This window comes from Oncorhynchus tshawytscha, linkage group LG26 (assembly GCF_018296145.1).
Source record: "Oncorhynchus tshawytscha isolate Ot180627B linkage group LG26, Otsh_v2.0, whole genome shotgun sequence".
Taxonomy (NCBI): domain Eukaryota; kingdom Metazoa; phylum Chordata; class Actinopteri; order Salmoniformes; family Salmonidae; genus Oncorhynchus; species Oncorhynchus tshawytscha.
In genome coordinates, this window is record NC_056454.1 from 20,808,418 (window position 1) to 20,835,191 (window position 26,774).

Genomic DNA, 26,774 nt, shown 5'->3' on the forward strand with positions numbered 1-26,774 from the left:
TAAGATATGCAACAGGTGTTTATCAAAATCATCCATGTCAAACAAGTGGAACACAAATGTCTGCTCTGGCTGAATGGCAGTTTCAAACCACAGTTCAATACTGTGGGCTAATACAGAATAGCATTACAGTTCAGTTGCAAATCTGTAATACAAATTCAAGCTCAGTAGGTACAGTATATGACACACACACACACAATGAAGACAGGTGAACCTGAGTTGCCATTTTATAGGCCCAATTGACACCTATTTTGTGTTTCCTATAGCGTGATAACATTGTTGGCATGGGGTATTGGAGGTATAATTATAATGACCAATTGGTGAATATAGATAATTTCTGAGACAATCCAGCACTTTTACACACATAATGATCCTATTAAGTTTCTTTGATTACTTCTTTACCTACCTTTATTCTAACCCCTTGTCCCAACTCTCCCCCACACCTAATAATACCCATCGATACATACAAATAGCCCTAATTGCATCATTGTTGTCAGGGTAACTTTATGGGAACTGTAACCATGCTGTGTAGGTGAGAGAGGGGGACTGCTCTGTAGAATGCTTGGTTTGAGATGACAGATTAACCTGAATATGGGCAAACGGTGCACATACACACACGCTGCACCCATACATACCCATTCAAATGGTATATATGCGTGCACGCCTAACACACATACAATAATATTTTCCAAATGTTCCTCAATTCATGCATAAACAATGCACATTCCATTGTCTTTTCATGATCCCTGCAAGGTGCCTTCCACTCCTTCTGTGGAAAGAAGCCTTCTATTGGGTACGCCTCTCTCCATGTGGTTGATGCCTGATGTGCAGTTAGTCTCTACCAAGCTGATGCATGATATTTTAAGGGATGCATGATGTTTTAAGTGAGTGACGTGTGATTCTCAATATTGGCAGTGCAGTGCTGTGCAGGCACGGGCTTGGGTTCTCTCTGGTGTATCAAACTACGAGAGAGTCTCTGCTCAGAGCAGGGGTCTGTTAAAGAAATACACCAAGAGCCACACGTTAGATACCCTGCAATCATGTTGCTCATGCTCGATTAGTCAGGCCTGGTCAGTGAGGGGATCCACACCAATCATGCAGGTCATGGTTTGTTAGTAATGTCTGAGTTCCACAAGAACGATACAATCACATACAGTAACATACATTCTTGTTGGCATTAAGATTTTTCCTCTAAAATAAAGCATTAAAAATTACATTATTTACAAAATAGATCAAAATGACATCAAAATAGTGCTTTGACTCTTTTTTTCACATAACAATCAATCAACATGAAATACTTTTGAGAAAATTATGTACAACACCCACTGATATAAAATAAAGACGCTAACCATGGCCAGTTGGTGTAATACTAAGACACTGGGATGGGTATACAGACTGTTAGAGTTGCTAGGCTTGCTACGTCTGAGCTCTTCTATCTGTGACAACCTGAGAGGGAGGGGTTCTTCAACTTGATCCTCCTACAGGTAACTCACCATATTTCGGTTCTTGTCCCTATCCTCTCGGTACCCCTGTACGGTGTGTGCTAGTCCTTTAGGGGGACGGGTGTAGGAGAACGGTTGCATGGACGGGTCAGTGGACCGGTACCGTTCTGAGGGCGGTTCGACCGTGCGGCTACGTTCAGCGGTTGGGTTGATCGTCTGATACCTTTCCACCTTCTGCTCTGAGTACGGAGGTAAAGAGTCCTCATCCTCGGGCCGGTTGCTAGATGACTGTCTATAGAAACCATCACTGCCCTTGCCCTTCGAACTGGCCTTGGAAGGAGTGTCACTATCCTCGTCAGCCCGCCCCTTTCCTCTCTCGCCCCTCTCCCCTGCCCTCCCCCTCGCCTTATGCTCCAATAGGTCATTGAGAAAAGTGTAATCGTAACCCCTCTCCCCATGGGTGTGCTGGTGGGGGGGATCGCGATCGCCATCCCACGTGTCCCTCCTCTTCTTCTGCGGCGAGGGAGGGGGGCTGCAGCGGGGGTGCCTGTTGTTGTCCCGGTCTCCATGAAAACGGCGAGGGGGTCTGTGGTCCCAGTAGGGAGGGTAGTGCTCTCGCACCCGTAGCGCCAGGTCGTAGTCCGTGTCCTGGTCTCGGGGCTCGCCCCTCCAGACACGGGGGCCGTAGGACATAGAAAACTCCTCCAACTCATCCAGAGAGCCGGTACGCCCCCTGGTGCCCAATGTCTTCCTCTCCAGGTGCACAGAGCGAGGGTTCCACCTGAAACACAGGGAAGACAGGGGATCAGAGTACATAACAGATGCACAGTGCTAACAAAATGTTTAGTCCTACACTAAATACAAGATAATCAGGAATACAATATACAATACATATACAACATCCTCTTCTCTTTCTCTCACACACACAACGTATCTTGAGTACTGTAGAGACTGTCCTCATACAGTCATAGAGTTACAGTCACACTCAGTGGTACCTGCTGTTTTGTTCGTCATCCGTGTTGTTGCCACGGTAATGCCTGGGTCGACGACTGTTGTGCACGGGAGCTGCCATGAGTTCTGATTGGTCATCTAGGTCGGCGATGGGCGGGAGAGCTTTCATCTGGACTGTCCGATAGGTTTGCCGGAAATCCGTGTCCCCTCCCTCATGCAGAGAGCTGAGCTCTGATAGGCTACTGGCTGCTGGGACAACACATCACTATAGAGACTTTTACTGATTTCAAGAAAAGTTTTTACAATAGTATTTTGAATCTGAACTAATCTACGGCATCCACAGTACACCACCATCATCACTATGCATCAAGACTCCTAATCGAGTCACAGACACATCATCAAATTTCACCAAAACTAATGCAAATAACATCTGATAGCCATAGTGTAAATACAGACCGCCAATTTTCAAAGGAAATGCTTTTGCTGATGGCTCTCATGGTATGTTGCTCTTAGTTTACATCTTTGGAGAGACATTATAGAAGGAATCTGAGCCAATTATGAAATTACAACATGCCACCCATAGAAACAGAATACATAGAATGGGTATGCGTTCCATGGAACACACCAGCCAAAAAGGGCTGTCTTCCTCCGCCTTTTTGGAATTTCCAATGACAAGATGCTTTCCACTGCAATTCATAAATAAATGTGTGCTTACAAACAATTACTAAACCTTCTTACATTACTGGTATGGAAGTGAACTTTCATGTGAAATAGAGAACCATGCCATCTAATAGTATCAGATTAAAATGCAACAGTCCAATCAATACAGAGCACTGATGTCTTTCATCTAGAGTCAAATCGCCATCCATGGTCAAATGTGTTTGAGTGACATCATCCCACCCCAATGGTCTGTGTATACTGATGATATTACTATTTGATTATCTAATTAAAAACCTTCTTATAAACATTATGATAATACAGATAACATCGTCCAAAAAATGTGCTGTACTTACTAATGTTGATAAGTTTACAAATGGATGATAAATAATTTAATAATGGTTTATAAGCAGTTTATAAGTAGTCCTTAAAATGGTTACCAAACAACATTTGACTGATTCAACACAAATGGATTCTCTCAGTAGATGGAATTAAATGACATTCAGTGTATTTAGGGTTAGTTTGTTATTAATGGTGAAATCAATAGTTAATGGAGAATGTAACGGAGGGTTTCTGATGAAGAGGACACAAACCTTTACACAAGCACTAACCAAGACACTTACATACAAACACACACATTAAACACAGACCGAGACAAATACACAGACATGTACGTGTGGCGATTATAGAGAAACTACTGACTCCATACAGGCTTACATTGTGGAGGAGCCATCTTGGCAGAGGGAAACTGTCCCAGCTCCTTCTCCACGTAGTACAGAACCTTCATAGAGTTCTGACTGTGACTGGGCTGGAGACGATAGCCACTGCGTACTGTAGACATAGACGCACACACCCACACACACTTATATCAAGGATAAAAGCCACTATGGGCACAGTAAAAACCCAATTACACAAACAAAAACACATAAAAACACACACGCACACACATGAGCGTATGAATGCACCCATGCACACACACCCAGTCACCCACCCACACACACACATCTGGTCATAGACAACTCCACCCAGTTTAGAGACAGAAAATGAAGAGTGACATAAGAAGAGGGTTAGTTAACTCGTGTGACTCTCTACAAATGGTAGTTCATGTTACTGTGATATATCATGCAAAACTACATTTCCCACAATGCAGAATGGCTTGTCCAAGTCCTGCAGACTGAAAGGACGAGCGCAGGTGTGGGTCGGGTCACTCACCCCCAGCTAGGTTCTTCTCCACTGAGGGGAAGGAGAGCATCTTAGGGTCCGCGAGGGACGGAGGGGCAAAGGGGACCATGGTGGGGACCCCAGGAATATAGTAGGGGGGGTACACAGCAATCTGGGGGGGCTGGCCACTCTTTGCCATCTTCCCTGCCTCATAGACTGGAAAACAATGACAAGTAATATTAAAATCCTAAACTTTTTAAAAGGTAAGCAAGTGAATGTAAGCCTGTGTGTGTTTGTAGTTATGTGTTTGTGTGCGTGTGTGTGTTACTCACGGTGACGTGGGCAGCAGCAGGTGTCGGGGCAGCAGCAGCAGCGGAGGTAGCAGCAGCAGGAGTGAGGGCAGCACTGACACCAGCAGATCCCCATCAACAAAAGGAACAAGATACTGCCCAGGACTACAGATCCCACAAACGTCCACTCTGGAACACAAACACAGAGATGAATAAGACTACAGATTCCACAAACAGTAGAGATACACATCTTGTTACTTGAGTTAGTAACTACATGTGACTCACTCAAGTTTCATCTTCTGCATCTCTGTCTATAATAACCATTGACATAAAAGGTCATATTAACCCCCCAACACTCTGGGTGTAGAGAGGCAGAGGTTGCTGGCTGCACGACACGGCCCTCAACACTAATGATGAATTCGTCAGGGCGTAAGCAGAAATGAAAATGTCAATACTTCAGTGAGCCCCTTGTGAAAAAACACATCCCAAGTGGACCTCTTCAGAGAGACATCTCATTTTCAAAAGAGATGGGGGGGGTAGGGTTTCTTGTGAATAATTCTGCTCCATTGAGGAGAGGTATTAAATACACACCATGCATTTAGTACTGTAGTAAGAATATGATTGGGACAGTAAGGCTTCCATTTTATAAATGCCGACAAATAATTTGTTTGCTTGACATGGTGGGATCTTTTTTGTGTCGGTAAAATTAATTATTGCAAGCAATGGCAGTGGAAACTCCTTTATGCGCAAACATTGATATAATAATCATATACATTTGAAGTCAGTTTTTCACACTTCCTGACATTTAATCCTAGTAAACATTTCATGTCTTAGGCCAGTTAGGATCTCCACTTTATTTTAAGAATGTGAAATGTCAGAATAATGGTAGAGAGAATGATTTATTTCAGCTTTTATTTCTTTCATCACATTCCCAGTGGGTCAGAAGCTTACATACACTCAATTAGTATTTGGTAGCATTGCCTTTAAATTGTTTAACTTGGGTCAAATGTTTGGTGTAGCCTTCCACAAGCTTCCTACTGTCACGACTCCAACCGAAGGTGGCTCCCCTTCCCGTACGGGTGGCGCTCGGCGGTTGTCGTTGCCGGCCTACTAGCTGCCACTGATTCTTTTCTCCCCCTCCTTATGTGTTTATTGAGTACACCTGTTTTGAGTTGGTTATAATTAGCGAGGCTTTATTAGTCAGCCGGCCCGCCTGGTTCTTTGTGCGGGATTGATTATTGTAACCCTGGTGTTTGCATCAGATGTACATGTTCGTGTGTTTAGTGCTAGACTGTTTTCGTTTCCCTGTGTCTGGGGCATTTGGTTTGAGCACCCATAAGTGGGGTGACCGTAGTTCACCGTGTGTGCATTAAAAAAAAGCACTTTATTGAACTCTGCTTTCCTGCGCCTGATTTCACCCTCACAACACCCAGGACCTTATACCCACAATAAATTTTGGGCCATTCCTCCTTACAGAGCTGGTGTAACTGATTCAGGTTTGTAGGCCTCCTTGCTCGCACACACTTTTTAAGTTCTGCCCACAAATGTTCTTTAGGATTGAGGTCAGGGCTTTGTAATGGCTAGCTATACCTTGACTTTGTTGTCCTTAAGCCATTTTGCCACAACTTTGGAAGTATGCTTGGGGTCATTGTCCATTTGGAAGACCCATTTGCGACCAATCTTTAACTTCCTGCCTGATGTCTTGAGATGTTGCTTTAATATATCCACATCATTTTCCTTCCTCGTGATGTGATCTATTTTGTGAAGTGCACCAGTTCCTCCTGCAGCAAAGCACCCCCACAACATGATGCTGCCACCCCCATGCTTCGCATTTGGAATGGTGTTCTTCGGCTTGCAAGCCTCCCCCTTTTTCCTCCAAACGTAATGATGGTCATTATGGCCAAACAGTTCTATCTTTGTCCCCATATGCACAATCTTTGTCCCCATATGCAGTTGCAAACCGTAGTCTGGATTTTTAATTGTGGTTTTGGAGCAGTGGCTTCTTCCTTGCTGAGCGACCTTTCAGGTTATGTCGATATAGGACTCGTTTTACTGTGGATATAGATACTTTTGTACCTGTTTCCTCCAGCATCTTCACAAGGTCCTTTGCTGTTGTTCTGGGATTGATTTGCACTTTTGCACCAAAGTACGTTCATCTCTAGGAGACTGAACGTGTCTCCTTCCTGAGCGGTATGACAGCTGCGTGGTCCCATGGTGTTTATACTTGCGTACTATTGTTTGTACAGATGAGCGTGGTACCTTCAGTCGTTTGGAAATTGCTCCCAAGGATGAACCAGACTGGTGGTCTACAATTTTTTTTTCTGTGGTCTTGGCTGATTTCTTTTGATTTTCCCATGATGTCAAGCAAAGAGGCACTGAGTTTGAAGGTAGGCCTTGAAATACATCCACAGGTACACCTCCAATTGACTCAAATGATGTCAATTAGCCTATCAGAAGCTTCTAAAGCCATGACATAATTTTCTGGAATTTTCCAAGCTGTTTAAAGGCAGTCAACTTAGTGTATGTAAACTTCTGACCCACTGGAATTGTGATACAGTGAATTATAAGTAAAAGAATCTGTCTGTAAACAAGTGTTGGAAAAATTACTTGTGTCATGCACAAAGTAGATGTCCTAACCGACTTGCCAAAACTATAGTTTGTTAACAAGAAAATTGTGGAGTGGTTGAAAAATGCGTTTTAATGACTCCAACCTAAGTGTATGTAAACTTCCGACTTCAACTGTATTGAAGTAACATGGAGTCACAAGATATGTTGTGTGGTCCTCCAAAACAACTCGGGAAACCATGCAGTTTATTAGGCTACAGATGAAATTTAACTTCCCAGGCTGGTGCATGTGATGAGCTTGATGCTCCTTTCCAATAAATATGGAGGGTCTTATTCTGGTGACACGATGATCGATGCTTGGCTGTAGTTTGACAAATAAAATCATGTTGTTCTTATCAATAATAATCACATAATTTAGGTAGCTACTATGACTGCGGGATGTTGGCTATAGCACACGTGCCATGACCAGATGCAACAGGTTTTGTGACATGGGAATTTAAGTACGTTTGATGGAAACACATCTCTCTCCCTCCCCTCCCAGAGGACCTAAGCCCTAGGACCATTTCTCAGTCCACCTGGTCGTGCTGCTGCTCCAGTTTCAACTGTTCTGCCTGCGGCTATGGAACCCTGACGTGCCACCTTGTCTCAAACCTGCCTGCTGTTTGGACCTGCCTGCTGTCTCTCGATCGACCTCTCGACCTCTGAATGCTCGACTATGAAAAGCCAACTGACATTTACTCCACAGGTATTGCATTGACCTGTTGCACCCTCTACAACCACTGTGATTATTATTTGGTTCTGCTGGTCATCTATGAATGTTTGAACGTCTTGAAGAACGATCTGGCCTTAATGGCCATGTACTCTTATAATCTCCACCCGGCACAGCCAGAAGGGGACTGGCCACCCCTCAGAGCCTGGTTCCTCTCTAGGTTTCTTCTTAGGCTCAAGCCTTTCTAGGGCGTTTTTCCTAGCCACTGTGCTTTTACATCTGCATTGCTTGCTGTTTGGGGTTTTCGGCTGGGTTTCTGTATAAGCACTTTGTGATATCTGCTGATGTAAAAAGGGCTTTATAAATAAATAAATATTATTTTATGCAGATTTTTGAAGATTCGCATGAAAATATGTCGCAAATTGGACAGAAACCTAGCTAGTGAGAGTGAGTTAATGCATGACTGCGCAGAGGCAGAATATAAGATGAGGCCACATTGGTTCTTTCCTCTGCAGTTGTTAAAGCAATCAAGATTCACAGAAGATGATTGGACAGTGGGAGAGCAGCATGGGGGGGTTGCGATGACAGGTAAGCAGAGACAGAGCAGGGGATGTCACCGAGGGGAACAGGTAAGGAAGGGACAGGTGAGGTGAAAAGGCAGCCATTTTTGGCATAATCACACACAGACTAACAGAAAGACAGACAGACAGTGGCAGACCGTGGCCAGCGAATGAGGAAGCAAGCAGCCGTACCTGGTATAATCTCCACATCAAACTCTGGCAGGAGATCGTCCAGCACACCTGTCCTACCTGCAGAGAGAGGGAGACCAGAGGTGAGGCGCAGCAGACAGGAAGTAGCAGAGGGCAGAGGTCAAAGGTGAGGCAAATCAGCCAATCAGATGGAGTTATTGACTGAGGATCATGCATTGAGACTGGCAGAGATTAATCGACAGACACCAGGGGAAAACAGTACAATTCGTTAACACCTGATGCTGAAGCCAAAGTGATAATCATCATAAAACATTTCCCATTATTAAAAATGGATTTGAGAGAACATGTTAATGGGGGTGAAAACAAAGTTCCAAGTGTGTCGCTTAATGATCTTTATGTAGTAAAAACCATGAGCTGACGCAAACCCAACATTTTTTGTTGAGGTGCTGGCTAACAGAGGGTAAACTGTATAAAAAGAAAGAAAGTCGCACACTCTAAATATGCTCCAAACAATTCAATGGGTGCACCTAACCAACATTTCGGCACGCAGCGTCTTCTTTAGGCTTATTGATCTCCACACACACTAACCCAGTCTTAAAGGCCACGAGTTCTGAGATCAAGGATCAAACTCTCATCTCACACTGAACCTAATTTTAGCAGGGTGCTATATTTCTGTGATGTTACTGTACAAACCCGCAACACACACAAATACACATCCAACATGCTCCACACGTCACATGATACTACAAGGCAAGCTAAAAGATCTGTAATCAGTGTGAGAGATTTACAACATAACCCATAACTGAACTCAAAGGTATATTCAGCCCTGTCAACAGGTCCTGTACCCAATAAAATGCTCTACGGGACGTTGAGGTAAGGCCAGAGTGGAGGGGGTAGGAGGGGTGTGTGTGTGTATGTGGGGGAGGGGGTGTTAGGGGACAGACACTTCTGAAGCATTCTGGGTCACCAATGAACTATTAGAGCTCATCAGGGAAAGAGGGTCAGACGAACACTATCGCCATGGTAACAATGATGGCTTTGTCTTTGCTAAACGTGAGAGAGACAGAGGAAGGGAGGGAAAGGTTAATGGAGATAGAGACAGAGTGAGAGAAGGATAAAGGGCAATGAAGATACAGAGAAAAATAATAGTGGGACCAGTCCGTGGCCTCACCCAAACGCCAAAATAAGCTAATTCTAATCTCTGTGTTTAACCCTCTAGATCGGTTCAACAGGGTTGCTAAATTACCTGGTTTACACTCATTAAGTGTGCGTGCATGTGCGTGTGTCTCTACATATCAATCCCTAAAATAGTGTCTAAGGGTTATTTGATTCAACAGGTCTGCTAGCTGTCAGGGTAGACTGAACTCCCACAGCCAGACAGGCTCCAGTTGGCAGTAGTCATGGAGATAAGCACACTCCTCTCCTCTGATAAAAAAACATGCACACGAACACACACACACACACAGATCCTACCAACCTGCTCTGGCACTGAGTCGTATAAACCCAGCTGAGCTCAGAAACCTGAAAGAGGGGAGAAACGATGTGCCTCAGAGGGGAGGGAACAATGATAACAAGACAGGGGTAATAAGGAGTAGAGGAAGATGAGGCCCTCCAGGGGAGGAAAATAAAAAGCAGTGAGAGCAGTAGCGGTGTGTAGGTTAAATCACTGAGGAAGCCAAGCCAGTAAAAGAGCCATATTACAACCTATGTTGTGATATTTGCCTTGTTTTCTCTATAACACATTCCTTTAAACGCCACTGTGACACACAATAAGGCTGTGACAACAAAAAGAAAACAATCACACAGTGGCGGAATAAATTCAACTACACATACGTTTGTTTCATCACAAAACCAGAGAGCAACATCTGTCCGGCCAATCCCACAAAGCAAATATTGCATGTTACAAACAGCTACAGTATATGGCCTGCAGCGTGGTCAAACAAGTTCATGTTTGACAGTTTACTAAACAACTACTGATTTAGAACCACAGAGTTACCGCAAGTCAGCACAGAGACAACAGGAGCCCTGCCTCCGCTATTCCAGCACCATTTAACTTAAACATTTAAACATAATCAAATCAACAAGGCTATACATGCTTAGTTTAATACACTGAAAACAAACTTAATGTTGCTAAATATCATGTGGCTGTCCATGGTACTTATTTGTGTGTGTGTGTGTAATAATTTTTAAAAAGTTGACTCATCCTACTTGTAGACTAGTTGAACGCCAATGCCATCCTCCTCTCGTTCATGTTGGCAAAATGGTCCATAGCTCTGTCATACAGTACACTTTTAGTGCACTTTGTTTTCATAGGCTACCTAGCTAAAATGCATGCTAACCTAACTTCCTCGCATGGGCAACAATGAACCAGCTAATTTAGCTAGCTAGTTAATGTGAGCCTATACTAGCCTACATATTGAACTTCAATCAAATAAAATCGTATTATTTTATTGGTCACATACACAAGGTTCGCAGATGTTATTGCGAGTGTAGCGAAATGCTTGTGCTTCTCGTTCCAACAGAGTAGCAATATCTATCAATTCATATCTAACATATAATCTAACAATTCCACAACAACTACCTAATACACACAAATCTAAGTAAAGGAATGGATTAAGAATATATACATGTAAATATATGGATGAGCGATGACAGAGCGGCATAGGCAAGATGCAATAGATGGTATAAAATACAGTATATACATATGAGATGAGTAATGCAAGATATGTAAATGTTATTAAAGTGGCATTATTAAAGTGACAGGTGATCCATTTATTAAAGTGGCCAATGATTTCAAGTCTGTATGTAGGCAGCAGCCTCAAAGGCCAGTGGCACAATATATTAATTTATGTTGACATCAGAATCGCCATCATAAACATTTAGCCTGTACATAGGATTAAGTTAAAACCCCAAGTCCAGATCCTCCTCTCCATGCATGGCTGAGGAAAGGGCCGATTTAGAAAGCTCGCTACTGCAGGACATCAACACAAGCAAACCAGAAACAGACAAGTGTTTACCAACAATGATGACGTTTTGCCGAAGATGAGATTTGATGGGTGGGAAGGAAAATCCAAACTGGCCTCCCTTGGGAGGCGTTTTGCTGCGCGAGGACAACCCACAGTTGAGCTCAGCTCAACGCTGATTGGCTATTAATTATTTTATTTTTTTATCAAGGGAAGCCAAATGCTTGCTGGCATCAATCAATCAAATGATACGGCGGCAACATGTCCTTCTTTTGTTCCAGACAGCATCAGATATATGGGCTACATACAGTTGAAGTCGGAAGTTTACATACACTTAGGTTGGAGTCATTAAAACAAGTTTTTCAACCACTTCACAAATTTCTTGTTAACAAACTATAGTTTTGGCAAGTCGGTTAGGACATCTACTTTGTGCATGACACAAGTCATTTTTCCAACTATTGTTTACAGACAGATTATTTCACTTATAATTCACTGTATCACAATTCCAGTGGGTCAGAAGTTTACATACATTAAGTTGACTGTGCCTTTAAACAACTTGGAAAATTCCACAAAATTATGTCATGGCTTTAGAAGATTCTAATAGGGTAATTGACATCATTTGAGTCAATTGGAGGTGTATCTGTGGATGTATTTCAAGGCCTACCTTCAAACTCAGTGCCTCTTTGCTTGACATCATGGGAAAATCAAAAGAAATTAGCCAAGATATCAGAAAAAACATTGTATCAGAAAAAACAACAAGTCTGGTTCATCCTTGGGAGCAATTTCCAAATGCCTGAAGGTACCACGTTCATCTTTACAAACAATAGTATGCAAGTATAAACACCATGGGACCACGCAGCTGTCATACTGCTCAGGACGGAGAGGCGTTCTGTCTCCTAGAGATGAACGTACTTTGGTGTGAAAAGTGCAAATCAATTCCAGAACAACAGCAAAGGACCTTGAAGATGCTGGAGGAAACAGGTACAAAAGTATCTATATCCACAGTAAAACGAGTCCTATATTGACATAAACTGAAAGGCCGCTCAGCAAGGAAGAAGCCACTGCTCCAAAACCACCATAAAAATGCCAGACTACGGTTTGCAACTGCACATGGGGACAAAGATCAAACTTTTTTGAGAAATGTCCTCTGGTCTGATGAAACAAAAATAGAACTGTATGGCCTTAATAACCATCGTTATGTTTGGAGGAAAAAGGGGGAGGCTTGCAAGCCGAAGAACACCATCTCAATCGTGAAGCATGGGGGTGACAGCATCATGTTGTGGGGGTGCTTTGCTGCAGGAGGGATTGGTGCACTTCACAAAATAGATGGCATCATGAGGCTGGAAAATTATGTGGATATATTGAAGCAACATCTCAAGATATCAGTCAGAAAGTTAAAGCTTGGTCGCAAATGGGTCTTCTAAATGGACAACGACCCCAAGCATACTTCCAAAGTTGTGGAAAAATGGCTTAAGGACAACAAAGTCAAGGTATTGAAGTGGCCATCACAAAGCCCTGACCTCAATGAAAATTGGTGGGCAGAACTGAAAAAGCATGTGCGAGCAAGGAGGCCTACAAACCTGACTAAGTTACACCAGCTCTGTCAGGAGGAATGTGCCAAAATTCACCCAATTTATTGTGGGAAGCTTGTGGAAGGCTACACCAAATGTTTGACCCAAGTTAAACAATTTAAAGGCAATGCTACCAAATACTAATTGAGTGTATGTAAACTTCTGACCCACTGGGAATGAGATGAAAGAAATAAAAGCTGAAATAAATAATTCTCTCTACTATTATTCTGACATTTCACATTCTTAAAATAAAGTAGTGATCCTAACTGACCTAAAACAGGGAATTTTTACTAGGATTAAATGTCAGGAATTGTGAAAAACTGAGTTTAAATGTATTTGGCTAAGGTGTATGTAAACTTCCAACTTCAACTGTATACTGAGACGGAGGGGCATCGTTTCCTGTTGATGAGATTAAGCCACTTGCGAACCTATGGAAAATTATGAAAACACAGGGAGACGACTAACTCTGAAGGAATTACAAGGCCAAAGTCAGCGCCTCTCCTGTGTCACATAACGCTCTCTTTCTCTCTCTCCTTTTACATCTACATCACTGACCCTTAACAAGCTTTAGTCTCATCCTCCCCAAATAAAGGAATGTTGCCATGGCAACAGTTTAAGAATTGGATTACATAGCTCACAATTATAACCTAGAACTACTCTCTGTAATATATGTTGTAAACTCTCTATTATGTAGTCTATGTTCAATGCTGTGGCACAAAAGTCTACCCGGCCTATATCTGCGGTTATAAGGGTTTATGTATGGCTATGTCAGGGTTATGTCAGCTGGTCTACAAGAGTAAGCTCAGCCAAACAATGGGTCCTCTCAGAGAGGATCAGAACCGTGTGTAGGGCAGCGCACGCCATTCTGCCCATCGTCATGGCAGCACTTGTAAGTACACTTTGGAATGCAGACGCCCTCTAGAGCAAGGATGTTTATATTAAGCACTCCATTATGAACCATACCAAACAAACAAATACACTTACCCTACACACTGACACACACAAAAGTGAACGCACACACCACAGTCAGCATATGAGACTGGTGCAAAGGCACAAATCCATTGGTTTTAGGGTGTGCATGGGTTTTACTGCTGTGGTAAGGTTCAGAAGATGAGACACAAGACAATACATAAGAGTATACTTGTTTCCTACTTCCTTAATTCCCAAATCCTTTTAAACCAGAGAGGACCTCGAAATAAGAAAGCCCCAACAGAATGTTCAGATTCCAGTTAATTTCTGCTCTATCCATTCCTCTTTGATGTTGAGGTTGTTGAAATCCTGTGTTTAATGTTTACTTCCTGTGTGCGAAGGGTTCCCTTCCTGTGGTCACTCACCCAGCACCAGTACCTCCACCTGGCCCTCGTTCTTCCCCTCCAGGTCGTCGGCGATGACGATCTTACAGAAGTACACTCCGCTGTCGCCCCACTGCAGCTTCCCGATCCGCAGGTCCGCCTCTGGACAGGGACAGGACACAGGGTCAGAGGTCAGGACAAGGGTCATAGGTGAGAGGTCAAATGATATGAGAGCATGGTCAGTATATCCTATGAAAAAACTAGGAACCTATAAAACCTCTAAAAAATGATACATATGAAACACACTTAACAAATAATCAACAACTGCATACAGTAACAAAATGATATACTGCTAAGCCAGGTGTACACTTCATGATTTTGGCCCCGTTTTAGCTGTCCCAAGTTTTTGAAGTCGGAGACAAAATCCCCATGTCGTTGCCTACTCGTGCGGCAGTCACTGGCACTCGTTTAATGTGAGCGGGTCAGAGACGCAATCTCAGGGCTACCGATCCCATCTTTGAGCAGTCCCAGAAGTCCAGATATTTTCAAACATGTTTGATTTCATCAGCACAAAATCTGCAATGCTCTTGTAGTGTGAGATGTGCAACGACAACTTTTAAGTGATCAGCAATAGCCAATGAGAGCTCGGCAGAAAAGAAGCCAGTGAAATGATGACGTTGTTTCGCATCACACAGAATGTGTGTTGGTACTTGCCTTTAACCACAGCCAAAGTGTCAAATCGTTACACCTCTAAAGCTCACAGGCAATGTTACTTAATTCAAAATGTTGGCTAGATATTTCAACTCTGTATGGCAAGCGTGAATGTCTGACTGAAAACGTTTGAGGTTGTTTTGAACCACAGCTCGTTCTACAGTAGCTACGTTAACAATCTAATCACATCATTGCATCATTGTTTTCGAAAGACAAATTGGTGGTATTGAGAATCCTCAAGACCAAGTGAAGAATCTTGTTGTGTGTGACACCCCGTCTGTGCCAAACCTACAAATCTACAGGAAAGTTGGTTGTTTAATGTGAGAGGCTCAGTGATGTTAAGATTTTGAAAGTCATGTAGTGTACACCCGGCATTGGTCAAACAATACACTGAACAAACCTCAAAGATACATTCCATTGACATTTGACTCATTCATACATCCAACAGCTTTCTATATAAGAATTATGACAACAGGAGGGTGTTTTGTTAAAAAAGAGACACAAAAGTAGGTGGGTGCACACTATTGAAAGGCAGAAAAAGGTGGGTATTTCATTTGGATAAGAAACTCAATGGGGGTGGTTTATTGTGACTAGGATAAGAGAGGGCAGTGTGTGAAGAAGACCACTCCATTGTGAACAGGGGTCAGTGTCGTTAACAATGTGTGTGAGTGTGTGTGTGTGTGTGTGTAGCCTGGCCTATTGTGAAGCAGAGACAGAGAACTATTTCAGGAGCAGGAAAAGCAGAGCACAAGCAGCCATGTTTCCTGTTGGGAGATGGATCATAAACAGTAGACTGGGATAATAGACAGGCTATGATGGACAAGACCACCGCCTATAATACTGAAGCACAGACATAGGGTAAACAGCATTTAAACGTGTCTGCACATGTCGTATGTCTTCTCTGACAACATTTCCACAAGCACAACCTTTCTAGTCATTGAAGCTCATAAAACTACAAAACACCGCCACACACAACTTCCAATCACAACACAAATCTACTCATTAACCAATCTCCACAGTACTGTTGACAATGGCGATGTCTCGGCCCTTGTAGTGCTCAGCCAGCGTCATGGAGGTTCCCTGGCCGGACGCTACGATGCGGACGGTGCGGCTGCTGTCGGAGCACTCCAGGTGGCCTGCGGCACCCAACTCGGGCCCCTGGACCCCAAAGCTTTCGGGAAAAGTGAAGGAGTCTCGTGTGCGGTCGCGGCAGTAGGATTTGTACCACCATTGCACCACAGGGGTCTGGGAGGAAGGCGTATGGTACTGGCACTCGAGTACCACCGACTGGAAGAGCATGGCGAAACGCCTCTTCTCCCGAACCGTCACCTGCACCCCCGCACACACACAGACTGATACACACACAGAAAAGGTGTGAGAAAATGAGGGAGAAAAAAGAGGGGAAGCGGTTATTTAATAATACAATAATCAAAACAATGTTATATTATGACGATATAAAGTTAACACAGTCCTATGAATAGAGAAGTAGGTGTCACATTTTAAATATCTAACGGCAGTCTGCATATAAGGCCTTTAACATACACTACATGACCAAAGGTATATGGACACCTCATCAAACATCTTATTCCAAAATCATGGCCATTAATATGGAGTTGGTCCCCACTTTGCTGCTGTAGCAGCCTCCACTCTTCTGGGAAGGCTTGCCACTAGATGTTGGAACATTTATTCGATGCTTGCTTCCATTCAATCACAAGAGCATTAGTGAGGTCGGGCACTGATGTTGGGTGATTAGGCCTGGCTCGCAGTCGGCATTCCAATTCACCCCAAAGGTGTTCGATGGGGTTGAGGTCAGGGCTCTGTGCAGGCCAGTCAAGTTCTTCCACACCGATCCCGACAAACCATTTCTTCTGTATTGACCTCTCTTTGTGCCTGGGGACATTGTCATGCTGAAACAGGAAAGGGCCTTCCCCAAACGGTTGCCACAAAGTTGGAAGCCCAGAATCGTCTAGAATGTCATTGTATGCTGTAGCGTTCCAGTTCTTCACTGGAACTAAGGGGCCTTGCAAGAACCATGACAAACAACCCCAGACCATTGTTCCTCCACCAAACTTTACAGTTGGCACTATGCATTGGTGCAGGTAGTGTTCTCCTGCCATCCGCCAAACCCAGATTTGTCCGTCGGACTGCCAGATGGTGAAGCGTGAATCATCACTCCAGAGAACACGTTTTCACTGCTCCAGAGTTCAATGGCGGCGAGCTTTACACTACTCCAGCCGACGCTTGGCATTGCGCATGGTGATTTTATTGTATGCGGCTGCTCGACCATGGAAACCCATTTCATGGAGCTACCGACGAGCAGTTCTCGTGCTGACTTTGCTTCCAGAGGCAGTTTGGAACTCAGTAACCGAGTACAATTTTTACACGCTTCAGCACAGTTCTGTGAGCTTCTGTGGCCTACCACTTCGCGGCTGAGCCGTTGTTGCTCTGAGGTGTTTCAACTTCACAATAACAGTACTTACAGTTGACCGGGGCAGCTCTAGCAGGGCAGAAATTTGACAAACTGACTTGTTGGAAAGGTGGCATCCTATGATGGTGCCACACTGAATGTCACTGAGCTTTTCAGTAAGGCCATTCTACTGCCAATGTTTGTCTATGGAGATCGCATGGCTGTGTGCTCGAGTTTATACACCTGTCAGCAATGGGTGTGGCTGAAGTTGCTTAATCCTCTCATTTGAAGAGGTGTCCACATACTTTTGCCCATGTATTGTATCTTTTGAATAGCCAGAGAAACATGCAAATGGTAATGAGATTAGACTTTACAGTTGAACGCTCTCCAACACCAGCTTTGAGAAGCACCCAGTCCAACACCACTTAGCCTCTACCCATAGTAGAGCCCACAGCACATCCAACAGGTTAAGGGGGATTCCAGAAGGATCCTCTCAGTTAACTAAACCACAAAACTCAGGAGCGGGTCTGTATCTGTTGTGGAAGTGATGACCTGATTTCACCAACGCCTAAAAACATCTGGTCTGACTCCACTGAGAACCGTTTGTGGGTGTGTGTGTATGCGTAATGATGACTCCAACTGGGCTCTTGAGTGGTGCAGGTGTCTAAGGCACTGCATCTCAATGCAAGGGGTGACACTTACAGTCCCTGGTTAAATCCAGGTTGAATCACATCTGGCTGTGATTTGGAATCCCATAGGGCGGCGCACAATTGGCCCAGCGTCGTCTGGGTTTGCCGGGGTAGGCCGTCATTGTAAATAAGAATTTGTTCTTAACTGACTTCCCTAGTTAAATTTAAAAAAAATAAAAAACTCAATCCCCAACAGGGAGATTGCCAAGTGGTGACTTGCACAGTATCTAGATGGGGGGGGGGCTCCTCTCTCCAGTACACGGGAGGTCACAGAGGTTACATTCCGCCGTGTGTGTGGGGCAGGGGCAGGACTGTAGTAGGAAGGTAGGGGGTTGTCATGATAAATGGGAACAGTGAGGGGGTTGTGGCCAGAGCAGTATACTCTGCAGCCAGTCTAGGTGGGGCATGCAGCAGGAACTCACTCCAAACATTTCCAAGAAAAGAGGAAATCACAGCAAACGGTTCTACACAGTGGCCCTCTCCTTAGCAGCACTTTCCCAAGTTTTCAGTTTAGTGCAGATGAAGGGAATGAGACAAGGAGGGGATGCAGTTTTACACAGATTGAGATTCACACTTTGTACTAAAGAGGAGCCAGGGTGATTCCTGATTATGGCATTCAAATTTCCTACAGAGCTCCAATTAGAAGTTGCGGCTAACAACAGATCTAGGCTCAAGCTAAATAAATATCTGACCCTGCACCAACGGTTCACCAACTCCTCCTACAGAGTCAGAGGTAGATGTCAGTTACCTCTGGTCAGTGCAAAACAAATGAGAGAGAGAGAAAAGTGGCAGTTCTGTTCTTTATATATATATTTTTTAATTTTAAATATGAGAGGGTTGGAGAAAAAGAAAGATGGAGGAGAGAGGGGCCGTGCTTCTAAATTCCTCCCGTGGGGTAAATGTGTCCCTCCCTTAGTCCTTTTGTTCATGGTCCAGCGCATTGTTTGGAATTAGTATAATCCTACAGTGCCTTCAGAGAGTATTCATACCCCTTGACTTATTCCAAATGTTGTTGTGTTACAGCCGGAATTCAAAATGAATTCAATATTTTTTTTCTCACCTGTCTAATCTACACACAATACCCTATAATAACAAAGTGAAAGGATGTTGCTAGAATGTAATGCAAATGTATTGAAAATGAAAGACAGAAATATCGCATTTACATAAGTATTCACAAATGAGTCAATACATTGTAGAAGCACCTTTGGCTGTGATTACAGCTTTGAGTCATCTTGGGTATTACTGTATCAGCTTTGCACATCTGGATTTGGGGATTCTCTCCCATTCTTCCTTGTTAAGTTAGATTGGGAGCGACGGTGAACAGCAATCTTCAAGTCTTTCCACAGATTTTCAATTGGATTCAAGTCTAAGCAAGGACTTTCACATTCTTTTTCTGAAGCCATACAGTTTTGGCTGTATGCTTGGGGTCATTGTCCTGTTGGAATGTACATCTTCGCCCCCCTCAAAGCTCATTTGTACTCTGAACAGGTTCTCATCAAGGATTTGCCTGTATTTGGCTCCATTTATTGTTTCCTTCTATCCTTACCAGTTTCCCCTTCCCTGCTGCTGAAAAGCACCACATAGCATGAAGCTGACATCACCATGCTTCACAGTAGGGATGTTGTTAGACGGATGAGGAGCTGTGTCTGGTTTCTCCAGACATAGCACTTTGCATTCAGGCCAAAGAGTTACATTTTTGTCTCATCAGACCACAGATTATTTTGCCTAATACTCTGTCTTTCATGTGCCTTTTTGCAAACTCCAGGAGTGCTATCATGAGCCTTTTTCTCAGGAAGGGCTTCAGTCTTGCCACTCTCCCATGAAGCCCAGATTGGTGAAGTGCTGTAGAGACTTTTGTCCTTCTGGCATGTTCTCCTATCTCAGCCAAGGAACTCTGTAGTTCTGTCAGAGTGGTCATTGGGTTCTGGTCACTGACCTGACCAAGGTTCTTCTTGCCCGATTGCTCAGTTTGGTCGAACGTTCAGCTCTAGGCAGAGTCTGGGTAGTTACATATTTTTTCCATTTCCCAATGATAGAAACTGTGCTCTTAGAAACTTTCAACACACTAGAAGTAGTTTTATACCCTTCCACAGATATATGCCTCATCACAATTCTATCTTGGAGATCTATGGACAGTTCCTTGGACTTTATGGTATAGTTTCTGCTCTGACATTCTGAATTGTCAACTGTGGGATCTTATACTGTATAGACAGGTGTTTATTTCTAAATCATGTCCCAAAATGTTTTAATCGGCAACAGGACTCCAATCAAGTTGTAGAAATTGGATGCACCTGAGCTCAATTTGGAGTGTCAAAGCAAAGGGGTGTGAATACTTACAGTACCAGTCAAAAGATTGGACAAACCTACTCATTCAAGGCTTTTTCTTAGTTTTTTACTATTTTCTACATTGTACAATAACTATCAAAACTATGAAATAACACATATGGAATAATGTAGAAAGCATTTCAATTAACAGGTGGGCCTTGTTAAAACTTAATTTGTGGAATTTCTTTCCTTCTTAATGCATTTGAGCCAATAAGTTGCGTTGTGTCAAGGTAGGGGTGGTATACAGAAGATAGCACTATTTGATAAAAGACCAAGTCTATATTATGGCAAGAACAGCTAATATAAGCAAAGGGAAATGACAGTCCATCATTACTTTAAGACATGAAGGTCAGTCAATGTGGAAAATTTCAAGAACTTTTCAATGACAGCCTAGGAACAGTGGGTTAACTGCCTGTTCAGGGGCAGAACAACAAATTTGTACCTTGTCAGCTCGGGGATTTGAACTTTCAACCTTTCACTTACTAGTCCAACGCTCTAACCACTAGGCTCTGTATTGCCCAGTGACAGCGACCTCAGAGTGAAGAAAAAGCAAACCTGAAGGATCTGAGGGAATAACAAGAGCAAAGGTCTGAATCTAAAATCTAAAATATATTTTTGGAGGTTAGTTCATAGTTGTGGCCAATGTAGAAAATAGTTTTAAAAAAAAAATAGCCCAATATTTTGACTGTACAGATATTTCAGTTTTTAATTTTCAATACATTTGCAAAAATTCAGGCTGTAAACCTGGAATCAAGAACAGAATAGAGGAGACAATGAGTCATGATCTCTGTAATTGCCAACAAAGGTTTCTCGTACATCAAATATTAGTCCGTATTGCCCAGCGACAGCCCCGAAACCTGAAGGATCTGGAGAAGGTCTGTATGGAGGAGTGGGCCAAAATCCCTGCTGCAGTGTGTGCAAACCTGGTCAAGAACTAGAGGAGACGTATGATCTCTGTAATTGCCAACAAAGGTTTCCGTACCAAATATTAAGTTCTGCTTTTCTGATGTATCAAATACTTATGTCACGCATTAAAATTCTAATTAATTACTTAAAAATCATACAATGTGATTTTCTGGATTTTTGTTTTAGATTCTGTCTCTCACAGTTGAAGTGTACATATGAAAAAAATTACAGACCTCTACATGCTTTGTAAGTAGGAAAACCTGCAAAATAGTCAGTGTATCAAATACTTGTTCTCCCCACTGTATATATAGATTCGTTTTTTTGAACTAGGCAAGTAAGTTAAGTTCTATTTACAATGATGGCCTAGTAACAGGCCATCATTGGGGCGGCAGGGTAGCCTAGTGGTTAGAGCGTTGGACTAGTAACCGGAAGGTTGCGAGTTCAAACCCCCGAGCTGACAAGGTACAAAATCTGTCGTTTTGCCCCTGAGCAGGCAGTTAACCCACTGTTCCTAGGCCGTCATTGAAAATAAGAATTTGTTCTTAACTGACTTGCCTAGTAAAATAAAAAAATAAAAAATGACCGTTACAGAGGTGGACGTGCTTGGGACAATAAAAGTCAACTCTAAAATGTGCAGTTTTGTCACACAACACAATGACACAGATGTCTCAAGTTGAGAGCTTGTGCATTTGCCATGCTGACTTGAGGGATTGTCCACCAGAGCTATTGCCAGAGAATTTAATGTTCATTTCCCTACCATAAGCTGCCTCCAATGCTTTTTTCGACAACTTGGCCAGTTTGTCCAACCGCCCTCACAATACGAAGACCACACCAGCCCAGGACCTCCACATCTGGCTTCTTCACCTGTGTGACTGTCTGTGACCAGCCACCCGGACAGCTGTTGAAACTGTGGGTTTGCACAACCAAATTGTTTCTGACAGTTTATGCATAAATTGTCTCATGGAAGCTCATCTGCGTGCTCGTCATCCTCACCAGGGTCTTGACCTGACTGCAGTTCGCCGTCGTAACCAACTTCAGTGGGCAAATGCTCACCTTCGATGGCCACTGGCATGCTGGAGAAGTGTGATCTAAACGGATGAATCCCGGTTTCAACTGTACCGGGCAGATGGCAGACAGTGTGTATGGCGTCACATGGGCAAACGCTTTGCTGATGTCAATGTTGTGAACAGAGTGACCCATGGTGACGGTGGGGTTATGTTTTGGGCAGGCATAAGCTACGGACAACAAACACAATTGCATTTTATCAATGGCATTTTGAATGCAGCAATACCTTGACAAGATAGTGAGGCCCATTGTTGTGCCATTCATCCGCCGCCATCACGCCATGTTTCAGCATGATAATGCACAGCTCCATTTCGCAAAGATCTGTTCACAATTCCTGGAAGCTGAAACCATCCCAGTTCATCCATGACCTGAACAAGCAAGCGGCACCATGAAGACCAAGGAGCTATCCAAACAGGTCACAGACAAAGTTGTGGAGAAGTACAGATCTGGGTTGGGTTATAAAAAAATATCTGCAACTTTGAACATCCCATGGAGCACCATTAAATCCATTATTAAAATATTTTAATAATATGGCACCACAACAAACCTGCCAAGAGAGAGCTGCCCACCAAGGAGGAAATTAATCAGAGGCAACAAAGAGACCAAAGATAACCCTGAAGGAGCTGCAAAGCTCCACAGTGGAGATTGGAGTATATGTTCATAGGACCAGTTTAAGCTGTACAAGCTGTAATTGCTGCAAAAGGTGGCTCTACAAAGTATTGACTTTGAGGAGGGTGAATAGTTATGCACGCTCAAGTTCTGTTTTTTGGTCTTATTTCTTGTTTGTTTCACAAAAAAATATTTTGTATCTTCAGTGGTAGGCATGTTGTGTAAATCAAATGATCAAACCCCCCCAAAATGAATTTTTATTCCAGGTTGTAAGGCAACAAAATAGGAAAAATGCCAAGGGGGTGAATACTTTCGTAAGCCACTGTACCATACACCATCAAATAGTGTTCTTTTTTTACACAATCACATCATGTTCTCTTTTCTTGAAGAGTAGACAACACAAACTGGTTATAGTTTAACCAGTCTACTAGGCTCTTCTTGGTCAAAGTTCTGAGTCACACCACGCTTCCTGACCACATCAGGCCCTTTCCTTGCAAACAACTGACACATTTTCTTGCCAGGCATTCCAACACACTAATTTGACTCCCTAGAGGACTTTTTTTGTTCTTGTATAGGTCTACAGAAAAACCTCTTCAAAATACAGAATTAAATAATGGTTACATTTATATTAATTTACAAAATCAAAGGTGGGAAATTGGGCTCTCAGAATGAGAGTTCTATGTGTGTTATAATAGAGGACCAGCATATCTCTGCCTATTAAATGTGTATGTGAGTCATTGGGTTGCAGGCATAACGGGACCTTCTATTTTCTATTTCACCTTTATTTTGACAGGGAACTCATACTGAGACTAGAGTATTGTTTACAGATAAGCCCTGCATACAAACCAACCCACAATTACAAAATATATTAAGAATAAACGTGTTTTCACTAGCGTCCTCATTCCACACATTCCTCCTGTAATTTAGGACAAAAAACAATAGAGGAAAAACAAAGAGTAGACTACCTAAGGCCTATCACTGCACAGGTTCAAAAATAAAGCAAATCAGACTAATCCCCCAACACAACAAGTGGGCAAACAAAAGTATGTTTATAAAAATGAAGGGAATCCAAAAGTCATGTTGACTTTTGAGGTCGTAGCCTACTGTAAAGGTAGACCCGTTAGCTGCTGGAATAAAGTGAAGGGGTCAAACTGTTGCTGGCTGCATCCACGGCTTTCGCAGACAGATAACAAAACAACATGCTGAGTGAGTAAAGAAAAAAACATTTACCTGTTATACAAAAAATAATCCATCGACCTAACAGCCAGCTCATTTTTCGAAAAAAAAGTTTCGCATTCAGATAGAATTAATCCAAATGTTCGTCCTGCCCATTGTTCGCCTCATTCTTTGGTCCGTTGAGTGCGCACAAGAATAAACTGGGAGAGCCGAAGTGTCAATCCGAGACCAGGGGGAGTGTACCACTTCATCAGCGGGTGAGTTCCAACTGCACTCCAACAAATAAATGTTTTTAAATGTTTTACCACCCTTTTACCTAGAATAATCGTACAAGTACGCGTTTAAATAGATTTGTGATTAAAAACATTACATCTAAACTGGTCTCCAAAAACGACAATTGAAAATATTTTATTTTTATATAAAATCAGGTCATACTAACTCCGGTGTGATCCTATAAAATGTAAAAAATGTAAACAAGAATAATCCTTTAGTTCAGTTTTTCCTTCACTTTATTATCAGTAAATGCTCTATAATAAAAACAAAATTAGTTATTAAATTACGTAAATATTTTCATTACATTTCCATGAATCATTCATAACAAGACTTAATTTATTGATTGGCATAATTACTAGCAAATATTAAAACAAATTAATTAATAAATCAGTGCTTTATCAAATAAAAAGGATGTAGGCCTACTTTCATCACAAACAAATAATTAACAGATAGCACAGAGTCAAAACCATTCCATAATTACACACATACTTCTAACAGGGGCTCTGTTTTGAAGCCACAGCTCCTCCATCTTGGCTTGGCACTCCCCCACCATTGTAAAAAAAAAATGTTTTATTAACTGTCTACATTTGTTTTTGCCACGTTTATTCTGTAACAGACACCTTAATAAATACTTTAAAATTATATTATGTGAGCTAAACATAACTATTTTTTAAATCCTTAAAGTATAATTTTTTAAAAGTTCTAATGTTACTGTCCACACTACAACAAAAAATACATAAATACATGTAATTTTGTCCTTGAAATATTTCATTGAAATACTGTAGAATTCCAGTCATTGCTATGGAGGACTGCTTCTACTGATGGCCGACCAATGGCTACAGTGGAATACTCGTTTCTGATTGGCTTGAAGAGCATTCTAGAGCGTACATTATGTAAAGGATAATCAAGGAGGGGCTATGCGTTCTATGGAAAATAATGAACGACGTGGAAGGTGTGTTCCAGAGAAGGCATAGAGATCCAAGTTGATTATCCCTTTTATACCATGGTTATAAATGTGTTCATTTGCTGGTAGAAATTTGTTCAACATCCACTGAAGTAGCTAGAAAGTTTACACTACATAGCTACAGTAGTTGCCATGGTAACCAAGCAAACATACTTCCTAGTCTAGCTAAACAAATCATCAGTCCTAGTTTGCCAATTCGATTGGGCACAGCAAGAGTTCAGTACGATTCCACCAATAGCAAGCGTGAGGGGGAGAAGACCGGGCTAGTTTTGAAGTTAAAGTAGGTAAATCAAATCAAATCAAATCAAATTTTATTTGTCACATACACATGGTTAGCAGATGTTAATGCGAGTGTAGCGAAATGCTTGTGCTTCTAGTTCCGACAATGCAGTAATAACGAACAAGTAATCTAACTAACAATTCCAAAAAACTACTGTCTTATACACAGTGTAAGGGGATAAAGAATATGTACATAAGGATATATGAATGAGTGATGGTACAGAGCAGCATAGGCAAGATACAGTAGATGATATCGAGTACAGTATATACATATGAGATAAGTATGTAAACCAAGTGGCATAGTTAAAGTGGCTAGTGATACATGTATTACATAAGGATGCAGTCGATGATATAGAGTACAGTATCAACGTATGCATATGAGATGAACAATGTAGGGTAAGTAACATTATATAAGGTAGCATTGTTTAAAGTGGCTAGTGATATATTTACATCATTTCCCATCAATTCCCATGATTAAAGTGGCTGGAGTAGAGTCAGTGTCATTGACAGTGTGTTGGCAGTAGCCACTCAATGTTAGTGGTGGCTGTTTAACAGTCTGATGGCCTTGAGATAGAAGCTGTTTTTCAGTCTCTCGGTCCCAGCTTTGATGCACCTGTACTGACCTCGCCTTCTGGATGACAGCGGGGTGAACAGGCAGTGGCTCGGGTGGTTGATGTCCTTGATGATCTTTATGGCCTTCCTGTAGCATCGGGTGGTGTAGGTGTCCTGGAGGGCAGGTAGTTTGCCCCCGGTGATGCGTTGCGCAGACCTCACTACCCTCTGGAGAGCCTTACGGTTGAGGGCGGTGCAGTTGCCATACCAGGCGGTGATACAGCCCGCCAGGATGCTCTCGATTGTGCATCTGTAGAAGTTTGTGAGTGCTTTTGGTGACAAGCCGAATTTCTTCAGCCTCCTGAGGTTGAAGAGGCGCTGCTGCGCCTTCCTCACGATGCTGTCTGTGTGAGTGGACCAATTCAGTTTGTCTGTGATGTGTATGCCGAGGAACTTAAAACTTGCTACCCTTCCACTACTGTTCCATCGATGTGGATGGGGGTGTTCCCT

General features: G+C 42.6%; 1 protein-coding gene across 5 annotated transcripts; it reads right to left on the minus strand.

Annotated features, from left to right (window-relative positions):
- On the minus strand, positions 1-24,406 carry ildr2 (immunoglobulin-like domain containing receptor 2). Of its 5 annotated transcripts, none has more exons than XM_024389219.2 (10): positions 24,251-24,406; positions 16,042-16,371; positions 14,351-14,470; positions 8,525-8,581; positions 4,541-4,687; positions 4,260-4,424; positions 3,765-3,878; positions 2,435-2,636; positions 1,491-2,220; positions 1-990 (listed from the first exon to the last, which is right to left on the minus strand). In XM_024389219.2, the coding sequence occupies exons 1-10, from the start codon at positions 24,291-24,293 to the stop codon at positions 955-957; spliced, it is 1,944 nt and encodes a 647-aa protein (XP_024244987.1). In that variant the 5' UTR covers positions 24,294-24,406; the 3' UTR covers positions 1-954. The 5 variants fall into 5 exon arrangements, with proteins under 5 accessions (XP_024244987.1, XP_042162570.1, XP_042162571.1 ...); XM_042306636.1 differs by having other exon boundaries at positions 2,435-2,639; XM_042306637.1 differs by lacking the exon at positions 8,525-8,581 and having other exon boundaries at positions 2,435-2,639.
- Between the last annotated feature and the right edge of the window lie 2,368 nt (positions 24,407-26,774).